At 36.9% G+C, this 24,078-nt stretch overlaps 1 protein-coding gene across 2 annotated transcripts in view; it reads right to left on the bottom strand.

Annotated features, from left to right (window-relative positions):
- The window catches only part of muc (dihydrolipoamide S-acetyltransferase muc), a 210,016-nt gene that overhangs the window by 38,929 nt on the left and 147,009 nt on the right, over positions 1-24,078 (bottom strand). For both annotated transcript variants that reach the window (XR_016547649.1, XM_090385408.1), the window contains exon 11: positions 10,228-10,292. Coding sequence is in view for 1 of the 2 variants with exons in the window: in XM_090385408.1 (XP_090241534.1) it covers positions 10,228-10,292 (65 nt within the window). In the remaining variant the exon portion in view is untranslated. The remainder of the gene's footprint in view (positions 1-10,227; positions 10,293-24,078) is intronic.

Here is a 24,078-nt window from a genome sequence, read left to right as displayed (position 1 = left end):
ACTGTCAGCCTCAATTATCTGCAGGGGAAACTTGTTCCAGTAATCGACGACTCTCTGGCTATTCCTCCAAGTGTAAGTGCTTGCATTTTTCTGCATTAAAATATAACTCACTTTTCTGACCAATCTTGAGGTCTGTTCAAGTCATCCTGAAGGGGAAGTGCTCGACACTAATTATTAACAACTCTCACAATCTTTACAACATTGTGTGCAAATTGACATCACACCCTTTATCTGATGTCATCATCATCATCAGCCATTTTCAATCCACTGCAGGATGAAGGCCTCTCCAGCAACTTTCCAGTTCCCTCTGTTTTGAGCACTGGCCATCCATTTACTACCCACAAACTCATGAATTTCATCTATCCATCTCCGCCTTTGTCTTCCAGGTTTTCTTCTAGCTCCTCTTGGGTACCATTCTGTTATTTTCTTAGTCCATCTGTCATCATGTCTTCGAGCTATGTGTCCTGCCCAAGACCATTTTAGTTCTTTAGTTTTGATAAGAATGTCCTTTACTTGAATTTGCTGCCTAATCCATGTGTTTCTCTCTTCTTATCTAACAGTCTGATTCCCAATATAATTCGTTCCATTCTTCGCTGTGTAGTTCTCAGCCTTTCTCTTCCATTCTTTTGGTGAGTGCCCAAGTTTCACTTCCATAAGTCATGGTGGGGAGTATGCTTTGGTTCATTATTTTACGTTTCAGACAAACTGGGATATTGCTCTTCAGTATGTGACTATATTTCCTGAATGCTATCCATCCAAAACTTATTCTTCTCTTGACTTCCAGCCATTTATCATTATTACAGCTAATAACTTGTCCCAGATAAGTATGACTCCACCTTTTAAATTACTGCTTCTTCAATCATTATATCCCTTTCTGTGGCATACTTGTTCATCATTACTTTTCTTTTAGCCATATTCATCTTTAGTCCAAAATCCTTACTAACTGTGCATAACTGATTAAGATTTTCCTCTAATTTTTTGGGATCATGGCTTATGACCACAATGTCATCTGAAAATCGTAAATGGTTTAGGTACTCTCCGTTCACATTGACTCCTTTCTGCGACCAGTCTAATCTTCTGAAAGCTTCCTCAAGGGCAGCAGTAAACAGCTTCGGAGTATTGGTCTCCTTGTTGAACTCCTTTCTCAATTTTAAATTTCCTACTGTCTTTGTCTAGTCTAATAAAGGAGGTAGCATTCTCATATATTTTCTTCAAAATCATAATATGTGGGGTATCTATGCCTTGTCTTTCCAGTGCCCGAAATATTGCCTTATGCTGTATGGAGTCAAATGCCTTTTCATAATCCACAAATGCCAGGCATAATGGTGTTTTATATTCATTTGCTTTCTCCATTAGCTGTGATATTACGTGAAGGTGATCCATTGTTGAGAATCATGTCCTAAAGCCAGCTTGCTCTTTTGGTTGATTCTCATCAAGTATTCTTTCTGATGTCATTTATGAAAGAAAAAAAAAAAAAAAAACAGCAGTCCAGGAACCAATCCTTAATGGATCCAACTTCTAACTTTATACCAATGTGAAGGATATCCATTAACCACAACCCTCTGCCCTGCAGGCCACTTAGAATCTTTCCTGTAATCCCAACATGGTTTTGCTTACTTCCTTTACTGCCTCCCTTAGCTTATACAGTACTTCTCATGAGGGACTAAGTCAAATGTTTTGCTAAAATCCAAATAAACGTGTCGAAATTGTTCTCTACATCTATCTCTTGAATAACTGTGCCAAAATAGCTTATGTGATTAGTTAAACACAATTTTCCCTTAAAACCATATGTGTGTGTGTGTGTCCTTCAAAATGCCATTTCCATCTAAATGTCTCTGGATTTGGATTGCACTCTTAATCATTGCTAACTGCTCCCTACCACTGAAGTCAGACTTCAGTTTGTAGTTAACTTCACTCAGAACCACCTTTATGTATTGGCAATATGTTAGAACTTCTCCAATCCAAAGGAATCTCTCCTGAGTCTTACCCATTCTTTGCTCTCTTAGCCAGTGCTTTCAGTGTCAAAAACACAGATCTACAAATGGAGCTCATTGAATTGCAATGCCATTGTTGCATGGAAACTTTTATTCCTATTTAACTGCAGAACAATCCCGAAGACAGTTCGATTTGTGTGTGAAATATATGCAATGTTTGGCAGCACATATTTATACAAACAGCTTTTTTTTCACACATGAAAAGAAACAAGGTAACAGAGAGAGAGATCATGATTACCAGACACAAGTCTTCCATAATTAAAGTTGTATCTACACAAAATATTATTCCTGATCTCAACAAGTTAAATCTCAACAAGCACACAAAAGGTGCTAAGTTTCTGAGAAGAAAACTTTTGAGTGAGTTTAAAATTTTAGAATGTGGTTTTCACAAATAAAATAAATACCTTTGTTAATTTGGAACATCTGAATTCAGCTTGCTTTTTTTCCCCCTCAATAAATAATCAGTTATATTAATGTATTATTAATTTATTCGTTCATTTATTGTGCATAAATCTATAAAAATAGCTGTAAAATACTTATGTATTAAAAATCATCCAAAACAAAAAAAAAAAAGGCCTACTCCAAACACATTTAACATTACTGTCCTGCATGTACTAGTGAGTCTGACAAGCCTATATACAGGAACAATGAGGTGATTAAACCAATTGTATAAGGTAATGATCAACCACAAATGGGATACTGCATACAGATTTGGAAACCCCATTTTAGGATAGACAGATATCTGATAAGAGAAGAGCAATGAGATTAGTTGGGGGCACAAAGGGATATCTTTATTGAGAAAGAAAGAAAGACTGGAGTTCTGTAAATTTCAGTCTTTAGAAATCAGGCATATACACCTAACTGAAGTGTATAAAGCTTTAAAAGAATTAAGTAAACTAAATTCTGCCTTTTACCTTTTTTTTAGATGCACAAGGGAGCATAAATTTAAATTGGAAAAGGATAGATGCAGAGCAGATGTGCAAAAATTTACATTCATTCAAAGAATAATCAAATGTTGGAAGCTTCGTTTCCTTGCAAGAAATGAATACAGTTGGTGAAAACTGACAAAAGATTATTGATAATGCATCTATTTGAAAATGTAGTTTTCAGCAGGCCATTAAAGAATGTTGTTATGGGCAGCTAATCATCGAATCCTATAGCCTAGTAGTTATTATCTCTTCAGATATCTTAATGACTATTTTGAAGAGAAAGTTTCAGAATTTTATTTACTTTATACTTTGATGTAAAGTTAGCTTCTATTTTTGTCCTTTAAAATTCATGCTATGCTTTATTATAAATTTATTGTATAATGACCCTCATTTTTACAGTCACCTTTTGTATTGTGCATAATGGTGTATTACAGTAAAATCTGCATTAAGAACCACTTATTTTTTTAATCCAGTTATTTCTGCTCTGAAAAATTTACACTGAACAGTAAACTGTAACAAAATCAGTGGTGCATACAGTACTCCCTTACACAGTCACAAAACTAAAACCTAGAGGCTCAAGTTTGTTATTGTTTGTTATTTGAGTTTTTAGGAGCATTAGCAACTAAGGCCATATTGCTCCGGGAATATGCGGTGGTCATTCCCTGACCTTTCCGCATCCTCCATATTTGGTGGTCACAGGCTCGAACCCTGGTCTAATCAAGAAGCGTGTGCTACGCATTGCTGCTCCTGCCCACCTGGCTATGGAGGCGCCAGAGAATCAAGTGATTGACTCTTGTTTGTTGTTTGTTATTTGGTTTTTAGGAGCATTAGCAAGTAAGGCTATATTGCTCCAGGGATATGCGGTGGTCGTTCCCTGACCTTTCCGTGACGTCCGTATTTGGTGGTCACTCGCTCGAACGCCGATCTAACCAAGAAGCGTGTGCTATGCGCTGCTGCTCCTGCCCACCTGGTACGGAGGAGCCTGATATGACTCTTATTACCATATATTGTATCACATGATGTGATACATGGCGTGATATTACTCTTACTGATAACCATATATGTGTACATAGGAGACTATGCTTTGATAATGTAAATCAGCTATTCCATATTTACCAGTATACTACAGACTGGATTCTCTGCAAACAATAATTCACTATGGAAGCACATTTACTGCAAGAAACTGAAGAAATTTTGAAAATAAACTTTCAAGATTTCTTCATTTTTTTCCTTTCGGTTTTTTCACTTTTTTAAATAATCAACTAATATTGATGATCATGAAAGTTTACTTTTTGAGAAATCAAAGTAAATGGAACTATAACTCCTGATGAACTTCATACAGTGTTTTCATCTGATGAGATGAACAAATTTTTTGATTTTAAACATCTTTTGGTGAGCTGCAGTGCATATTTGTTTAAATATATATAAATGGAACAAATTGTATATTCACTACAATATCTACAAATAACCTTGATTCACATGAAAACTAATAAAGTGTGCTGAAACCTTTAGCCTTTATGACAGCCTCCAGTCTCCTTGGAACATTCTCAACCTGGTTTTTTTAAAGATCATGGAGTGCTGTCCCACTGATATGGGCCTTCCTCAACATGCTGTCACAATGTAGGTAACACATTATCGTCCAGGACATCTAGACCATTTGTGGTTTTGTCCAAAACAACCAGAAGTTTCCCTGGTCAAATCACGTAAAACAGCCTCAGACCATCATGTTGCCAAACTTCAGTATCAGAGTGATACGGTGTGCCAGTCAGCTTTCTCCGGGCACCCTCCATAACCAGCATGACCATGACTTGTTACTCTAAAGCACAGCTTTCCACTGGTCTCTAGTCCAAAAAAGGTAGGCCTTACACTAAGCTAAATAGTCTAGCATTAGTCAGGCTGATCAGTGACTTGTGAATGGCTGCATGACTGTGATAACTCATATCATGCAGTGCCCTAATCGTCTCATTGAGGGCCTGTGTGTGTGTATGTGTGAGCGCTAAAACAAATTTAATTCTGAGTGGATGATTCTTTGTAGGTTCTCATGTCACATTTCTCCAGCTTTAGAGGTTTTCTAGTTCATATTCTGAGAGTTTCAACATCAGTACTATTTGCAGTTCACATTGCCAATTCAACCTAGGGATCTTTAGTACCATTGAAATGTTACAACAAACAGACTGCTTATGTGGCACCCTATTTTCATTCTAAGTCTGATAACTCTGTCATTCACAGCATCTTGCATTCCCAATCATACTACTCTCTCTTTGAGAATATTTACAGTTGTATCTCCTCAAAGGTCTATAAGCATATTTATAGTTGGTCACATATGGTGCTTGCATAGGATGTGACCAACTATCAACAGAATGGTGTCTGGTTATTAAGGTAGGACAGTATATAATGGTATTTAATGTGCATATGCCTAAGCACATGTCATTAATTCTTCAAGTTTAGGATTTAGTACTCAGTATAAAAATTAAACTTAAATTTTACAAAATTTTGTAGCACTTAAACAGTTTACTTATGTGCTGTAATATAAGGTAATATGAATTTAAAAACCAGCAGGAAAACAGAACAAGTATACTGAAGTATACCAATTCATCCCAGAGATTCGCTCTCTCTCTCTCTCTCTCTCCCCCTCCCTCCCTCCCTCCCTCCATAGGATTAAGGTCAGGGCTCGGGGCTGGCCAGTTCAACTTTTTGGCACTGATATCTTCAGACCAATCCATCACAAAGCAAGAAGTACAGTAATACCCCGAATTTACGCGATAGGTGGGTCCGACGAAAATTGCTTAAGTCGAATTCGCGTAAGTCGGGGTACAACTTTGCATATAAATACATATAAATTTTGTTTAATTGGGACCAAGGACTAACAAAAATACTAGTCTAAAAGAAAAATATTTAATAAAATTGCAGTTATTTATACATATTAATACAAATTATGTATTAAAAAAATAAATGAGTTACGTAAAAAAGTTATTTCGTTGTCAATGGCTTCATAAAATCTAACAAATTCGTCTGACGACACAGCGCCTTCTTTTTTTCACGCAGAATTTCTTCGTAGCAAGCTAATAATTTTTTATTTCTTGCTTTGTAGCTATAACGCGTTCTTCGTTGGGGTCTGTTTTCTAAAATTTTTAAGCCCTTTTCAATTGAGCTGTGAGACCTTCTGTCAAGATTTCAATTGTCATGCGCTTTTCTGGTGGAACTGGGTCTGAAATGTCGGATAATTCAGTGATGTTTTGCTCACGCATCTCTATGAGCTCATTCATTGTCAGCTCCTCACTATGTGAATCCAACAGCTCGTTGACATCATCACCACTGACTTCCAAATCTAATTGCCTGGCAAGATTAACAACTTCTTCTATCATATGAGCGACACGATCAGTTTCTGGCGTTGTTTTCGTCTCATTTTTGAAAAAAAAAATGGACAAAGTTTCTTCCAGACACCATTCAATGTTTTTTTGTGAATTTCATCCCAAGATTCTTCAATGATTCTTACGGCATCTAAAACATCGAATTGTTTCCAAAAGTCTTTAACAGATATCTCACTATTTTGTCTCATAGCTTCATTTAGACGTGCAAACGAACGCCTCGTATAGTAGGCCTTGAATGTTTTGATGACTCCCTGGTCCATCGGTTGAAGCAAGCTGGTTGTGTTTGGAGGCAAAAACACAACTTTCACACGTGGGTCGAAATTAATTAGGGTGGCAGGAGGGTGACCAGGTGCATTGTCAATAAGAAGCATCACTTTAAATGGAATCTGTTTAGACTTGCAATAACATTCAACTTCGGGTATGAAGTGGTGACCAAACCAGTCCTCAAAAACGGAAGCTGTCACCCAAGCTTTATGATTTGACTTCCAAATCACTGGTAAGCTAATTTCAGATATATTTTTTAAAACTCTTGGGTTTTCGGAGCGATAGATTAAGAGAGGTTTTAACTTGCAGTCACCAGCTGCATTCCCGCCAACCATCACTGTCAATCAGTCTTTGGAAACCTTAAAGCCTGGAAAGTTTTTTTCTTCGTGAAAACGATGTAATTTCCGACAAAAGTTGAGCAAGAATTCGAACGTACACATATAAATATGACAGTTGGAATGCAAATTCTTGTATATGTGTGCAGCTCATGCGGGAGCAAAGTTGAATTTTGTTCTTCTTTCGCTCTCACTCTCCGCCGTCGCACCGTATATCAATAGCATATGAAAAACGACCTTCAAGATAGTGGGCGGCAGTGTTGCCAAACGAAAAAATCAAGAACCGCGTAACTATGAGTTCGCGTAAGTCGGGGTATTACTGTACTGATACAGGTATGGGCCTCCCTTGACATGTTCCCATAATGTAGGTAACACATTGTCCAGGACATCTAAACAGACCATTCATGGTTTTGTCCAAAACAAACAATAGTCCCTGGCCAAACCACATAAACAGTCTGAGACCATTATGCTGCCTCTGCCAGGAAGCTTTCTCAGAGCATCCATCACAACCATGATTCGGCCCTCCAAAGCACTGCTTTCCATTAGTCTATGGCACAAGAAAGGTGGGCCCTACACAATGCTAGATGGTGTGTAGCATTAAGATAGAATAAAATAAGATGCTTGTTCTTCAAGTTAATCAGATAAAGAGCATATTGAACATCAGTATCACTTTTGAAATAGTTAACTGTTTCTTAAAATGGAGAAAGAAAAAAAATGCACTGAGAAGTGTGCTACATTTTCCTGGTTCCATGAAGCTGCTATATTGCAATTCCACATCTTTATTTATTCTGTATTATTTCTGTTTTATTTATTCATTTATGACAGATACCACATAAGCCATGCTTCTTGCATTTTTCTACTATTTTAATAGTAGTACTAGTATTAATCATATGGTACTCAACCAGGGCTGGTGCTAGTGTTTGTGGTTCCCGAGGCAAAACCATGTAACAGTTCCTAATTCATAGCATATATATGCAGTAGTGCATCTAGCAGCACCTATTTTAGGTGGTGCCTGTGGCAAGTGCCTTACTGGCGCACTTCTAGCACTGGCCCTGGACTCAACCACCCAGAGTCAACTTTAGCATTAGTAGAGCCATATGATGCAAGAAAGCAAGCTTATACGGCATCAGCCAAAAAAAAAAAACCTCTCCCCATTTCACCCATCCGGTCACTCCAAATGTTTGTGTAGTTCAGCCTTAAATTTATTTAAGCTATTAGCTTCCACAACAACAACAGATGGAAGTCTGTTCCAGCAATTAACCACCTGCTGGCTAAAGGCAAACTTCCACACATCTATTCTACAACTATCTTTCCTCAGTTTGAATCTATGCCCCTCAGGTTTGCAATCTGAGCAAGAAAAAGAATCACATCAGCATTAAGCCTGCTCAATCCATTCAAGGCCTTATACACTCAATCAGATTGCCTTGCAGGTACCTAGTTTCTAGAAGCTGCAATTTGCAGAACTTAAGCCTTTCTTCACATGAGCACCCATTTGTTCCTCTCACCAATCTTGTTCCCCCTCACTGTGCTTGTTCTAGCAACTCTACATCCTTCCCAAAATGAGGGGGCCTCATTTTAGGAAGGATGTACGCAGTACTCAAGGTGTGGCCTGACCATTGCATTATACAAAGAGATAATCACCTTGTATCTGCTGGCTTACTTATTCAAGGAACTAACTTGCTGGCTAAAAGAAAACTTCCTGCAATTCAATCTAAACCTCTTCCCCTCTAATCTGAAGATAAGACTCCCTCATTTATTTTACTTTCACTTCTCAGAGCCTTGTATGCCTCAATCATGTAACCTCTAAGGTGCCTAGTTTCCAAGCTCTGTAGCCAATGTATTTGATATCTTTCCTTATATCAGCCAACCTTACCAAGAGCACTGCTAGGCTTAGGACCCTTTCAAGAAGAGTGATTTTTTTTTTTTTTAAGGTGTTCTCCATACTTCAATAAGGCACTGCGAGTGTGGTGATCTTACAATTGCCTTATCTCTACAAGCAAATGTATGATAATTCATTGGCAGAACTACACTGCTCAGAGAATATCATGTCTGATCATACCACACTCTTGATCACAACTCCTAAATCCCTTTCTTCCTCTTCTATTTTTAGTTTAACCCCATCAAATGTAAGACTTACATTTTTCAGCACTGTAACACTGCTGACACTTTTCTGACCATCTCTGAAATCTATCTAAGTTGTCCTGAATAAGCTCAGAATGACACTGATCATTAACTACTCTGCTGATCTTGACATCATGCCCTGTATCCCTTGGTTGATGTCCCTTTTGTAAAATCAAAAAACACCTGCAGTCCCAATACTTAAACCTGGGGAACCTCACTTCTTGCATTAGTCTAATCTGAAGAATAACCATTAATCACAAACTTCTACCCTGCAGCCATCCTGCAATCCATCTAAGGATTTTCCTTCTGATTCCAATATGTTCTGACTTGTACCATAACCTCTCGTGTGGAACTAAATCAAGCATTTTCTGAAATCCAAATAAACAATGTCAGACTTATTTCCTGCAACCAGCTTATGAGCAACTGTCAAAATAGCTAACCATGATGTGTTTCTTCTTATTTCTCCCCAAATGATTCTATACCACACTCTTGATCATGATCTTGTTCCTTGATTTTCTGTACTACTGAAATCAGTGGTACAGAAAATCTTGGAACTCACATTGCTCTTAAACTAGCTTATGTAAAATCATAGTCACCAACATCACTCTTAGACTAGCTATATATGTTTGTGACACACTGGCACTTTTCCAATCCATGGGAATTTCTCCCGAGTCCAGTGATACCCTCATAATTAACTTTAATGCTTTAATGCACTCTCTCTCTTGCCAATACCTTCAAAATTACTGGGTGTACCATATGTATATATACCACCAACTCCAGGAGGCTTACTTGCCTTTGGTCATGGAAGTTTTTCTAATAAATAACCTTCCGAAGTTTCAGTATTGACAATTTCATGCTTTCTAGCTTAACCTGCATAGTTTTCCATCACTATGTAAATATAGATGCAAAGTACCTTTTCAATTCATCAGTGACATCAGTTGGGTTATCTAAGTCTTTTCTATACCTGTCACACAAGGATCTGATCTGCTTTGTTCATCTCTTTGTATTTATGCATGTGAAAAACTCATGTCTGCTCTTTGCTCTCTTAGCCATCTCAATCATCCAGCTGATTTAAATTTATTGCTAATACTTAAGAAGACATTTTATAATATATTATCCACAGTAAAAAAAGTGAAGAACACACATTTTTATAATGTTCTTTACTGTTTATTTCTAAAACTTCCAAAAAGGGAATTAATTACTGAAAACTTACCCCTTTTCACTTTCCGTGTCTGGTACAACCTTTTTCTCTGAACCACCAACAGCTAAGATGCAAGCCTAAGTAAAAATAAAATGCATATTAAGGGGAAAAAATGTTCACAGAAGAATGTGAAAATCAAATGCCAATCAAAGTAATTAATAAAGTCTACTTATTAAAACCTAAGGTAGTTTTTTTTTTTTTTTGGTTAAATTTCAATTATTTATTTTTTCAAATCAAGTGTTTCAACCCAGTGAAATATTCCATACAATCAGCTTATTATGATTTAAAAAACCAATGGTAAAGCAAATTTCGTTTTTAACTCATGAAAAAATCCATAGAATACTGCAAGTTATGCATAATTAAAAAAAAAAAAAAAGACACTGTTGCAGTATTGTGAAACATAAAAGATTTAATCAGGCAATGTTTACTAGAACACTTTATATCATTTATCTTATACGTATTAAATTTCAATATTAGCAGCAGTAGCATATCTGACTACTGTATTTTCTACTGAATGAGAAACTTCACAGGAATAATGTCAGTTACTTCCCTGAAAATATTTTTCAGTTCAGCAACAGCTATCAACCCCCCAACATAAATCCATTGGAATAAAATCAGTGCTTCTATTATCCCCCATTCTTCCAGAGAAACTGCCAAGCCAGTTTTGTACAGGAATATCTGAAGCATATTGAAATGCCATCCTACATAAAGATGATTTCTTTTATGTTAGAGGATTGTAAGAGGTCAGAAAAAATAAACAGATGGGAGAATCAACCTAGTTACATTCTTCAATGAATTTCTCAGGACTTTGGCAAAAAGCATCATGTACTATGTTCTCACCCGACGCAGAAGGAAATAATCCCCCTCCAATTCCACCCACTTTCCTATTTTTTAATTATAATATTTCAGTATCTTACTAACATATATAGTTTTATATTATTCAGCCTGTATTTCTAAAAGTGGCACTGCTGTTCAACAAGCATTTTTACTTTGAAATCCATGCAGTGAAGTGTTCTGTTTCATAATACTGAAAAATCAGACTAGTTATACACTGCCCATTTAGAATTTGGAACTGTTAGCATCATCAGTTGAACCCACTGAAAAGAATTTTAAAACTGTCAAACTTTGGTAGTCACCTTTACAAAAGCAAAATCACTTCCCCTTGACAATAGTTACTTCTATAAGTAATTCCCAATAAACAGATTTAGATCATCATCATCATCAGCCATTTTCAATCCACTGCAGGATGAAGGCCTCTCCAGCAACTTTCCATTTCCTTCTGTTTTGTGCAATGGCCATCCATTTACTACCCACAAACTTATGAATTTCATCTGTCCATCTCCGTCAATGTCTTACAGATTTCTTCTAGCTTCTCTTGGGTACCATTCTGTTATTTTTTTAGTCCATCTCACATCATGTCTTCAAGTTATGTGTCCTGCCCAAGATCATTTTTAGTTCTTTAGTTTAGATAAGAACAGAAGCGGATTAAGGTCGGTTGAGGCCCCGGGCACAGAAGAAAATATTGGGAACCTTAAAAAAAAGAGAGAGACAGGGAAAATAAAAATGCATGTTAACCATTTTTTTTAAATAAATAAAAAATATTATGTACTATTAATGTTTTATTTCCAATAAAATTTGAATATAATATATGTATTATATTATATTCGCGTCTTTTTTTAATTTGTCTTTTTTCGGCCCCTGATAGATGTCATTTCATTTTTCTAGCTACCATTGGTAGCCTACCAATGAAAAGAAAAATATAAAATTTAATAGTCTGAATGATTACAATACTAGAGAAGAGATTTTTCGTTATAGTGCGCCGACCGGGCTAGCCGAGTGGGTAAAGTACCTGCCTGGCAACCCAAAGGTCGCGGGTTCGATTCCCGCCTCGGGCTTGGATCAAAGTACTGCAAAAACCTTGTGAGGTGCAATATGGCCACAGAAGCCGATGCGCCAACAACTACCAAATCAAAAAAAAAAAAAAAAAAATCGTTATAGTGCAATAAATTAATGATTAATTAAAATTCAAAAATTATTCATAAACTACAAAAATCCAGGCGCTGATGTAACAACAGGAATTAATTTTATTTTAATATAATTTCAACAATATACGCATATTTGTGTATATCGTAAGTCTGCACAGCAGGAGAACCTTTGCAAGTACAAAGTAGAAAATACGATTCTATTGCTCCGATGAGCGGTAGCGCAGCCGCGCGGGGCCTGTGCAGCGTAGTATGTTTATAGTATGCAGTGTAGTAATGAAATAATGAAAATAAGCGAATATAAACATACTATCAGGTTTTACTGCCGATTATAAACTTGTACGTAATTAAAATTGCACGTATGAAACCAAACTTGGTGTCATTAGGAAAAAAGTGTCAAGTCGGGGCCCAGGGCACGCGCCCACCGTTAAATCGGCATCTGGATAAGAATGTCCTTTACTCGAGTTTGCTGCCTAATCCACATGTTGCTCTTCTTATCTGACAGTCTGATTCCTAATATAATTCATTCCATTCTTCGCTGTGTAGTTCTCAGCTTCTCTTCCCCATTCTTTTGATGAGTGCCCAAGTTTCACTTCCATAAGTCTTGGTGGGGAATATACATTGGTTTATTTTTTTTGTTTCAGAAAATCAGGAAGACGCAGGTACGCGACATCCTAAAGAAAAAAAATGAACTGCTCAAACAATTTTGGCAACACGTAAATGATCCGGTTCAAAAATCATTCCTGGAAACTGTTGGACTTCAAATTTGTCGCGCACATGCTAAAAAAATTCCCATTAATAGGCCTATTATTAGGGAAAAGGCTTTGGAGGTTGCGAAATCTATGGGAGTAAATGAGTTCAAAACTTCTGTGGGATGGCTAGACAAGTTCAAAACTCGGCATAAAATTTCTAGTAAAACCGTAAGTGGTGAAGGTGGATCTGTTGATATTGGGGTTGTAACAGAGTGTACCGTCAAATTGGAAGATTTATGTCGTGATTTTGAAGCTAAGGATATTTACAATTGTGACGAAACAGGGTTGTTTTTTAAAGCTCTTCCTGAAAAAACAATGAGTCTAAAAAACGAAAAGTGCCAGGGCGGAAAAATTTCTAAGGAACGTTTGACTGTAACTATTGTGTACAAATATGCTGGGAGACTTTGAACAACCTCTTGTTATAGGAAACCCACAAAATCCTCGTTGTTTCAAGGGCATAAAGTTGAATCTTTTGGATGTTGACTGGAAGTCTAATAAAAAAGCGTGGATGACACGAGATATCATGAGCGAATGGATCATCATCATCATCAGCCATTTTCAATCCACTGCAGGATGAAGGCCTCTCCAGCAACTTTCCAGTTCCTTCTGTTTTGAGCACTGGCCATCCATTTACTACTCAAACACTCATGAATTTCATCTATCCATCTCCGCCTTTGTCTTCCAGGTTTTCTTCTAGCTCCTCTTGGGTACCATTCTGTTATTTTCTTAGTCCATCTGTCATCATGTCTTCGAGCTATGTGTCCTACCCAACACCATTTTAGTTCTTTAGTTTTGATAAGAATGTCCTTTACTTGAGTTTGCTGCCTAATCCATGTGTTTCTCTTCTTATCTAACAGTCTGATTCCCAATATAATTCGTTCCATTCTTCGCTGTGTAGTTCTTAGCTTCTCTTCCATTCTTTTGGTGAGTGCCCAAGTTTCACTTCCATAAGTCATAGTGGGGAGTATACATTGGTTCATTATTTTACGTTTCAGACAAACTGGGATATTGCTCTTCAGTATGTGACTATATTTCCTGAATGCTATGTATCCAAAATTTATTCTTCTCTTGACTTCCAGCCATTTATCATTATTACAGCTAATAACTTGTCCCAGATAAGTATATGACTCCACCTTTTCAATTACTGCTCCTTCAATCATTATTTCCCTTTCCGTGGCATACTTGTTCATCATTACTTTTGTTTTAGCCATATTCATCTTTAGTCCAAAATCCTTACTAACTGTGCATAACTGATTAAGATTTTCCTCTAATTCTTTGGGATCGTGGCTTATGACCACAATGTCATCTGCAAATCGTAAATGGTTTAGGTACTCTCCGTTAACATTGACTCCTTTCTGCGACCAGTCTAATCTTCTGAAAGCTTCCTCAAGGGCAGCAGTAAACAGCTTCGGAGATATTGTGTCTCCTTGTCGAACTCCTTTCTCGATTTTAAATTTGCTACTGTCTTTGTCTAGTCTAATAAAGGATGTAGCACTCTCATATATTTTCTTCAAAATCATAATATATGGAGTATCTATGCCTTGTCTTTCCAGTGTCTGAAACATTGCCTTATGCTGTATGGAGTCAAATGCCTTTTCATAATCCACAAATGCAAGGCATAATGGTGTTTTATATTCATTTGTTTTCTCCATTAGCTGTGATATTACGTGAAGGTGATCCATAGTTGAGAATCCTGTCCTAAAGCCAGCTTGCTCTTTCGGTTGATTCTCATCAAGTATTCTTTCTAATCTGTTAGTAATGACCCTTGTGAACAACTTGTAGATATGGGATAAATCAGGAAGAACAAGCATTAAGAATCAGAACAAGCATTAAGGGAAAACAAAGGATTTAAATCAGCAGCCATGAGCAGTAATACAGAAAGACAAATGATACTGAAACTGAAGAATAGCGATGGTGTACTTATAAACAGCAGAGAAGGCATAATTCAAATAGCAGAAGACTACTATAGAGAATTATAGCGAATGGATAAGCGAATTAATTAGAGCGAATGGATAAGTCACTTTAACCAAAACATGATTCGTCGAAACAGAAAAATTATTCTTTTAATGGATAATGCTGCATCTCACCTGCACATTGAATTGTCAATATTCAAATCATTTTTCTGCCACCAAACACATCTGCAGAGTGTCAGCCCTTGGATCAAGGGATAATAAAAAATTTTAAACTTCACTACAGAAAACGTGTTTTAAGACATGTTACATTGTTCATTGCAAACATGAACAATGTAACATGTGCGAGTGACCTTGCAAAGAAAATCAGTATCCTAGATGCGATTCAATGGATTTCCTCTTCTGTAAACACAATTAGAAAACAAACTGTCGTGAACTGTTTTGTAAAGTGTTGTGAACAGCAATGTGGAGCACCAAGAAGAACAAGAACTTCAACATCTATTGATAATGTACGATACTTCTGCTACAAGTGACCCTGGCTACAAAAGATATAGACTCAAACCTCACTACAGAAGATTGTGCTCTAGATATCAACAACATTATCATCGATATTTTTCAAGAAGTTCCTCATGAGGATGAAGAAATGGAAGGAGGTCATTCTGTCGAAGAACATATTAACGACGAACCACTGATGAAAATAGAAGAAGCGCTCATACAAATCAATCATTTAAAAATGTTTTTCCCCGCTGAAGAAGATACTGAAGGACTTTCGATGGTTTCTTCACTCCAAACAAATGTTGAAAACAAAATTATCAGCCGGAAGAAGGTGCAGAAGAAAATAAGTGATTACTGTATTGTATTTTTCTGATGTATTTTTCTTAAGATAAAATCATAATATGCATAGCACAATTGTATTGTGCAAAATCTGTATATAATTTAATTTTACATTAAACGTTTAACCGTTTAACGATTTTTCTTTATCTCTTATGTATGTAATTGTATATTATTTACAAAAATATTGTTCAAAATCTGTATATATTTTAATTTAATTTTTACATTAAACGTTTAACGATTTTTCTTTCTTTCTTTTTTTTTTTTCTCCCTCAGACTTCTTGTTAGCGGACACTTCTCTCTAACGGACACATTTTCGTTCCCCATAGCTGTTCGTTAAAGGGAAGTTTCACTGTATAATGGTGTTTTGTATTCATTTGCTTTCTCCATTAGCTGTGATATTATGTGAAGGTGATCTATAGTTGAGAATCCTGTCCTAAAGCCAGCTTGCTCTTTCGGTTGATTCTCATCAAGAATTCTTTCTAATCTGTTAGTAATGACCTTTGTGAACAACTTGTAGATGTGGAATAACAAGCTAATTAGTCTATAATTTCCAATTTCTGATTTATCTTCTTTCTTATGCAGCAAAACTATGATTGCATTATTCCACTCCTTAGGTGTCAACACCTTTTCTAATGCATTTTATGAAGCTATCAACTTCTACAAGGTGCCTCCGTAGCCAGGTAGGAAGGAGGAGCAGTGCGTAGCACACGATTCTTGATTAGACCAGGGTTCGAGCCCGTCACCACCAAATACAGAGGATGCGGAAAGGTCAAGGAATGACCAACACATATCCCGGAGGAATATGGCCTTAGTTGCTAATGCTCCTAAAAACTAAATAACAAATAACTTCTACAAAGACAGATGGAAGTTTGTTCCAGCAATAAACCACATGCTGGCTAAAGGCAAATTTTCACACATCCATCCTTAAACTGACCTTCCTCGATTTGAATTTATGCCCTCTCAGGAAATTTTTCTGAGCAAGAGGAAGAATCCCATCAGCACTGAGCATGCTCAAATGATTCAAGGCTTTATACACCTCAATCAAATCATCCCCGCAGGTGCCTATTCTCCAGACACTGTAATTTGTAGAATTTAAGCCTTTCTTCATAAGAGCAACCCTTTGTTCCATTCACTAATCTTGTTACCCTTCTCTGCACTCACTCCAGCAGTTCTACATCCTTCCTAAAATGAGGCCTCCAGACCTGTATACAATACTCAAGGCCTAGACCGATCATTGCCTTATATAAGGGGATAGCCACCTTCTTATCCCTGCTAGAAAAATTCTCGTATATCAGTGACAAGACACCATGAGTTACTCTTGCAGACTGTCTGCACTGCTCAGAAAATTTCATATCTGCCTGCACAACTACCCCCAGGTCCTTTCATTCTCTACCACTGTCAGTGTAGTACCACACAGTTGAGACGTTACTATGGAGTGACTGCTTCCCATATACAGTACTTCACATTTGTCAATGTTAAACTTCAGTTGCCACCTCTCAGCCCATCTGCTCAACTTTTCTAGATCCTGTTGCAGCAGCGTACTGTTATTAGTGTCATTAACAACCCTGCCAACCTTCGTATTGCCTGCAAACTTTGACATTAAGCCTGATATAACATCATCAATATCATTAATAAATACAGAAAACAACAATGAACCCAACACTGAACCCGAGGGACTCCACTAATAACATTAGTCCATGAAGAGCAGTGTCCATGCATTACCACTCTCTGTCTTCTCCCACTCAACCATCCCTTTATCCATAGCAGCAATCTTCCATGTGCAACAGTATCAAAAGCCTTTCTAAGATCCAAATATATCATAGTTATTCCCTGCATCCAGTTCCTTTGTTACCACATCATAGTATCCAATCAAATTGGTCAGTCAAAACTTCCCCCTTAACAAAACCATGCTGTCCAAGCTATGTTGTTATTTAGTTTTTAGGAGCATTAGCAACTAAGGCCATATTACTCCGGGGATATGTGGTGGTCATTCACTGACCTTTCGAACCCCGAACTAATCAAGAAGCGTGTGCTACGCACTGCCGCTCCTGCCCACCTGGCTACGGAGGCACCATGTGTCCAAGCTTTTCTAGATGATCCCGCAGTGCTTCTTTAACCAGTGCCTCCATTAATTTCCCTCCTCTTTTTCTCCTCTTCTGTTATCTCAATAACCTTCGTATTATTTACTTGAGTCAGTTTTTTCCTTTCTTTTCTTACATCTACAAATATATATGAAGCGTGCATCTTACCATTCTGTGATCACTCCCAACATTTAACTTGTTCAGGATGATAACATCATTCACAATATATAATTTCTGTTAGTGAGGATTAAGTCGATTTCATTAGTTGTTAATCCATTTGGGCTCTTCCAGTTCACCTTTTTCTTGAAAAAAAAAAAAACGTTCATTACTGACATTCCTCGAGATTCTGCAAATTCCACAAGTCTTTCAACTCTTTCACCAATTGCAAAATTTCCTATAGTTCCCCTTTCTGTGCTGTTTTGTCGCTTTCCAACATTGTAGTCCCCCATAATGATAGTGTAGAGGGTTTTCTGCTCATCTAGAAGACTCTCGATTTTGGTGTACATTTCTTCAACTCTTCATCATCATGGCTCGATGTTTGTGCATAAATCATTTTAGATCACTGCAATCTTTATTCCTTTGGTTCCATTATTTAAAGATTCTTAATGCATGAAGAGTCACTACTGATAATCAGTAGTGACTCTTCTCTTGTTATTGCTCTGATGTGCTATTTTTATTTGGTTTTTAGGAGCATTAGCAACTAAGGCCATATTGCTCCGGGGATATGCAGTGGTCATTCCCTGACCTTTCCGCATCCTCCGTATTTGGTGGTCACAGGCTAGAACCCCGGTCTAATCAAGAAGCGTGTGCTACGCGCTGCTGCTCCTGTCCACCTACGCAGGGCCCTCTCTCTGTGATGTGTACCATCACAGAGAGAGGTTATAATTATGTTATAATGTTATAATGACCAGCACATTCTGCTTAAATGTATGGCTGTTTATTATACTCATCGCAATTATTTGGTAATAACATACTGCTGCTGTCCTATTGTTTCCCCAGTGCTTATGGCACACCAAACTGCCTCACCATTACACTTGTCACGCATATCAAATGGGTGCACCGACTTAGATTCTGTGTGCTTTATAAGCAAGGGCATAATCTCTCCCCCATCCTGCTCTGTCTTTCTTTTCTTAATGCTTTTTCTCCACATTTAAATTCTGTATCTCCTATGTTTGAGTGGCACCACATTTCCAATAATCCCTGCAATGTCTGCATTTGATGAATTAACTAATAGATCAAATTCATCAAATTTATTTGCTGTATTTCTACTATTAGTAGAACGACTACTAGATTTGTCAATAGCAGCAGTGCAAGAATCAATTTCAGCTCTACTTTTGGATGCTGTTTTTCAGTCTACTAGCACTGCCATGATAGCATTGGCAAACATCTTTGCACACCTATTTAAGTGCATTCCATCCCTGTAAAAACACTCTCCTGTTAACAAGCACAGATCATGCTTAGAAAAATTCTACCCCGCGAGCCTTACACGTCTTGTTTTCATTTTTACACTTTGCATTTGTAAATGTTAATCAGAGAGTGGTAATTAATGGACACTGCTTTTCGTGTACTAATATTACTAGTGGAGTCCCCCAGGATTCAGTGTTGGGCTCATTGTTGCCTTCTATATTTATCAATGATAATGATGAAGGTATATCAGGCTTAATGTCCAAGTTTGCAGAAGACAAAGTTTATCAGGGTTGTTAATAACAGTAATGACAGTACACTACTGTAACAGACAGAACAAACTTCCATGGGTCAATGTAGAAGTTGATAGCTTAAATAGATTCAAGGCAGAACTAGACAAACGTTTGGAGCAAGTGGATGGGTGAAATGAGAAGGGTTTTTTTTTTTTCTTGGATGATGCTATATAAGCTTGCTTTCTTGCATCATGTGCCTTTACTAATGCTAACAGGATCTAGAAAAGTTGAGCAGATGGGCTGAGAGGTGGCAAATGAAGTTTAACATTGACAAAAACAAAGTACTGCATATGGGTAGCAGTAATCCCAGAGTAATGTATTGACTTGGTGGTACTACACTCAGGGTATGGGAGAATGAAAAAGACCTGGGGGTAATTGTGCAGTCAGATATGAAGTTTTCTGAGCAATGAAGACAGGTGCCAGAGCAGGTCATGGGGCCTTATCATGAGTACTGTATATAGGTCTGGAGGCCTCATTTTAGGAAGGATGTAGAGTTGCCCTGGCACCTGTCTTCATTGCTCAGAAAAAAAGGAGTGCTCTTATCAAGAAAGGCTTAAGTCCGCAAATTGCAGCAGCTGGAAACTAAACATCTGCGAAGTGAGATCTGATTGAGGTGCACAAGGCTTTGAATTGTTTGAGCAAGCTCAGTGCTGATGGGATTCTGCCTCTTGCTCAGATTACACACCCGAGGGAGTATAAATTCAAACTGAGGAAAGACAGTTGTAAAATAGATGTGCATAAATTTGCCTTTGGCCAGCAGATTGTTGATTGCTGGAACAAACTTTCATCTGTCATTGTGGGTTGATAGCTTAAATAAATTCAAGGTAGAACTGGACAAACTTTTAGGGTGAATGGATGGGTGAAATGGGAAGGGTTTTTTTTTTTTTGGGTGATGCTTTATAAGCTTTCTTTCTTGCATCATATGCCTCTATTAATGTATACCTTTGGCATATATTATGTTGAGCAAATAAGTTACAACTGGTCAATAGCCCTTATTACCTCTGGGTACCTACCTGTCCATTGATAAGAAGCCAAACACTTCAAAACATTTAGTGTGGAAGTGTTACTTCAAATAAGTAACACTTCCAAATTAGAGAAATCTCCTCTTACTTATTCTCAGTTGAATGGCACCATCCTAATGGGGTGCCACTTGGGTGGTACCATTCAACTGAGAATAAATAACAGGGGATGTCTGTAAAATGGAGGTGTTACTTATTCAAAGTATAAGAGGGAGGCAACTTGTGAAGGATTTCATAATATGAAGTGTTATAATAATATTGGCTAACGTACAACCTTTGGTTTGTCTAAAAATTCAACTACGTAACAACGATACATTTGTGCTAAACAATGTCATCTGATATAGTATTAATACATATTTATTTTTCTTTCATTTCTAGGCAATCATTGGTATGCAAAAACTAAGTTACATTCAGAATCAGTATACTGAAATTCATAAAGAAACAAAACACCAAGATATGCACATAAACTTAACTACTTTTGAAAATTTGTTACACAGTGATATTTGGTGAAACTACTGAGACAGAATTAGTTTATTTAAAAATCTGACAGGCCTGATGTAGCCAAGCAATCAATGAAAGAGTGCAATGGAACAAGCATTTTAGGTGATTATGTTTTAGTTTAGTTTAGCAAGCATATAGTTATTAACTGCTAAATACAATTAATGACCATACTTTTATCAAAATTATTAGATGTAAACTCCTTTGTTTTGGCCGATGCTGTATAAAGCTTTTTTTTTGGACAAACTTTTTTCCAGAGTAAAAACAGTTTCTAACAGTCCTTTTGGGATATATATTGAAAACTTAGGGGAAGTATAAAGCCTACCATTGAGGAGGTGGTGGTGGTAGATTTTCAAAATGCTAATGCAGTGAGAACTGGCTGTAAGGTCATAGGATTGTGGGAAAAGTGATGCTGAATTTTTTTTTAAGTACAGAGTGCTAAGACTAACCTAATATCCAAATAGAAAATTCCTGGAGAAAATATTGTTGTAAGCAACTATGTGGGATTTTATCACATCAAATTTATTAACTAATGCTAGGAGTATAGTTAATAAATTTGATGAAATCAAGCTAGTTAATTAAAAAAAAATCAGAGATAATAGGAATATAAGATACAAGTGTCATTCTGATATATTATATGCAGAATTTTGCTGAATGTTAAATACATATATGGGAAGGATAGACAGGAAGGAGGAGGGGTTATATTTTGAATTGCCAAGCATATAAGAGGGGGGTATCAAAGAGTTCGTACCCTGACCTAGATAAAACATCAGTAAGAAGATGCTGTTTTTAATATGTTGTCCACATATTCAATAACTAACAAGTGAAATTTCATTCCCATAGGTGATCGTACACCAGAGGTGCAGCTCGGAATCTGAGGAAGGATGCTATGTTGACAAAGTGGAGTATTGGGCGATCAGTGATCATTTGCATGGCAAGAAAGCTCAGGAAATTGACAAAGAAATTAAGCTGTGTACAGGCAGAACTGTCCATCCTATGACATTGTAAAAAAGTGGAAACGAGAGTTCCAGTGTGGTCATACAAATGTCTTTGACGAGCAAGAGAAGGAAGGCCATCAACGTCTAAAGACAGTGAGACGGTTGCAAAAGTTGAGCAGCTGGTTCTGAGTGACAGATGTGTGACAATTCATTTCATCACAAATGCAGTGGGAATTAGTTATGGGTCTGCCCACAGCATTTTACATGACCATCTGCATGTGTCTAAGGTCTCTGCACGATGGATTCCAAGGTTACTGGCACCTTTGCAAAAGCAATGTTCTTGCCAACTGTTGGATTTGTGTAATGCAGATGTTGAGAACGTTTTTGATCAGTTGGTGACAAATGACGAATGCTGGGTGTACCAGTATGATCTGGAGATTAAAGACATGTCAAAGCAGAGGAAGCACACCTCCCTTGTGCATCCCTGGAATTATTGTTTCAGGCAAAAAAATGCTATTTCTACGATCAAGGCATTAAACAACTGATCCATAGATGGGAGAAATGTGTTACTATACATGGAGAGTACATAGAAAAGGATTAAAGTTCCTGTGAAGCTTCACCTTTCTGAGCTATTATTTCTAGGTAGGGTATGAACTTTTTGATACCCCCCCCCCTCGTACATTCAAGTTGAACATATTTAGCAGATAACTATATAGTCAGTCTAGTAAGATATAAGCATTGGGAAAATGAAAATGAGTAGAAGTATTTTATATACTAGATGACTATAATGAAACCTTTACAGACAAATCGAGCTGACCAGCAAATCAAAATGTCTTATTTATAGCACACTTTTATTTTCCAGATCACAAAAGAACCTTGTGTTGATTATTCACCTAGAAGCAAGGCATTTCTGGATATACTGGATAACTGCTATAGTATTTAATATTAGTGAAAACTACTTTTCTTTTTGAAATTGCAGCTAATGTCAGTGCTCACATCATCAGTTTTAGGATTTTGCAATCTGAGTGTCTTTTCCAATAGTTGCATATATGATAATTGTAAACTCCTCTATTACTTCAGCTGAATTTACAATTTATCATTTTGATAAAGAATACAATCACTAATCATATTTATAAGTCAAGCAGTCTTGAACCATGTTCCACGCAAAAATGCTTGTGCTATTGCACGTTTTCACTTGTCCACTTGGGTATGCTATGCCATTAGGTGACAGTCGTTGAAATGAAGTCTGTGATGAACCTAAAAATCAGTTTCTCATCAGTTTTAATTCCCACAGAAGTCAAAAGTTTATACTGCAGCTCTTGAGGATTGTACTGTAAGGAAGGGACAAATAAGCTTTTCCTACATAACAAATAATAAAATTTTGTCCAAGCTGCCGTGAGACACCACCCTTCACACAATGATAGCTATAAAAACATCCTTAACAGAAGCACAGAGTACAAAGTAGTTTATGTGATAATCCTGATAATCAGTTCTAAATTTTTAAAAACAGTTGTCACCATGACTGCACATATGAACCTTAATGATACCTGGTGACAAGAAAAAGAATGCACAGGCCTTCAGCACCACAAGGAGCATTCAAAACGTTTTGTCAAACACATATCTCTAGATTTAGGTACAAAGATACAAATAGGCATAGTAATAGGAGATAGTCTTTGTAGTATCTGCACAAAATTTCAGCCACATAACTTATTCCATTTCTTTTTAGCAAGTGTCATTTTGAAGTCTGCTGACAAGCCAAAAATGGAAAACTTTGAGCAGTGAGCAGTTATAAAATTCCTAACAAAAGAGAATGTGGAATTATCTGAAATCATTCAATGTTTAAACAATGTAGTTCTCGACTTTACAAATTAATTCGTTCCTAACACACGCTTGTAAAGCGGGAATTTATTTCCCATAGACTTTATTCCCATGCGAAATAAATTCTATTTATTTCCCATGTTAAAAATAGGGGTTATGTTATCAAAAATGAAATTAGTTGATTAATTTGTTTATGTTTAAACAATTGTTGATTTATCCAAAGAAATGAAAACATAGCCTGTAAAATCAAGCAAATTATAATAAGAGAAATTATTTATTTTTTAATTTATTTTAACATTTCATCATCATCGACTAAATGCACTCATTGATCACT

Source organism: Mastigoproctus giganteus, chromosome 11 (assembly GCF_048544385.1).
Source record: "Mastigoproctus giganteus isolate SK-2022 chromosome 11, ASM4854438v1, whole genome shotgun sequence".
Taxonomy (NCBI): domain Eukaryota; kingdom Metazoa; phylum Arthropoda; class Arachnida; order Uropygi; family Thelyphonidae; genus Mastigoproctus; species Mastigoproctus giganteus.
Note: the sequence above shows the minus strand (reverse complement) of the source record. Positions and strands in the feature narration are given on the sequence as shown.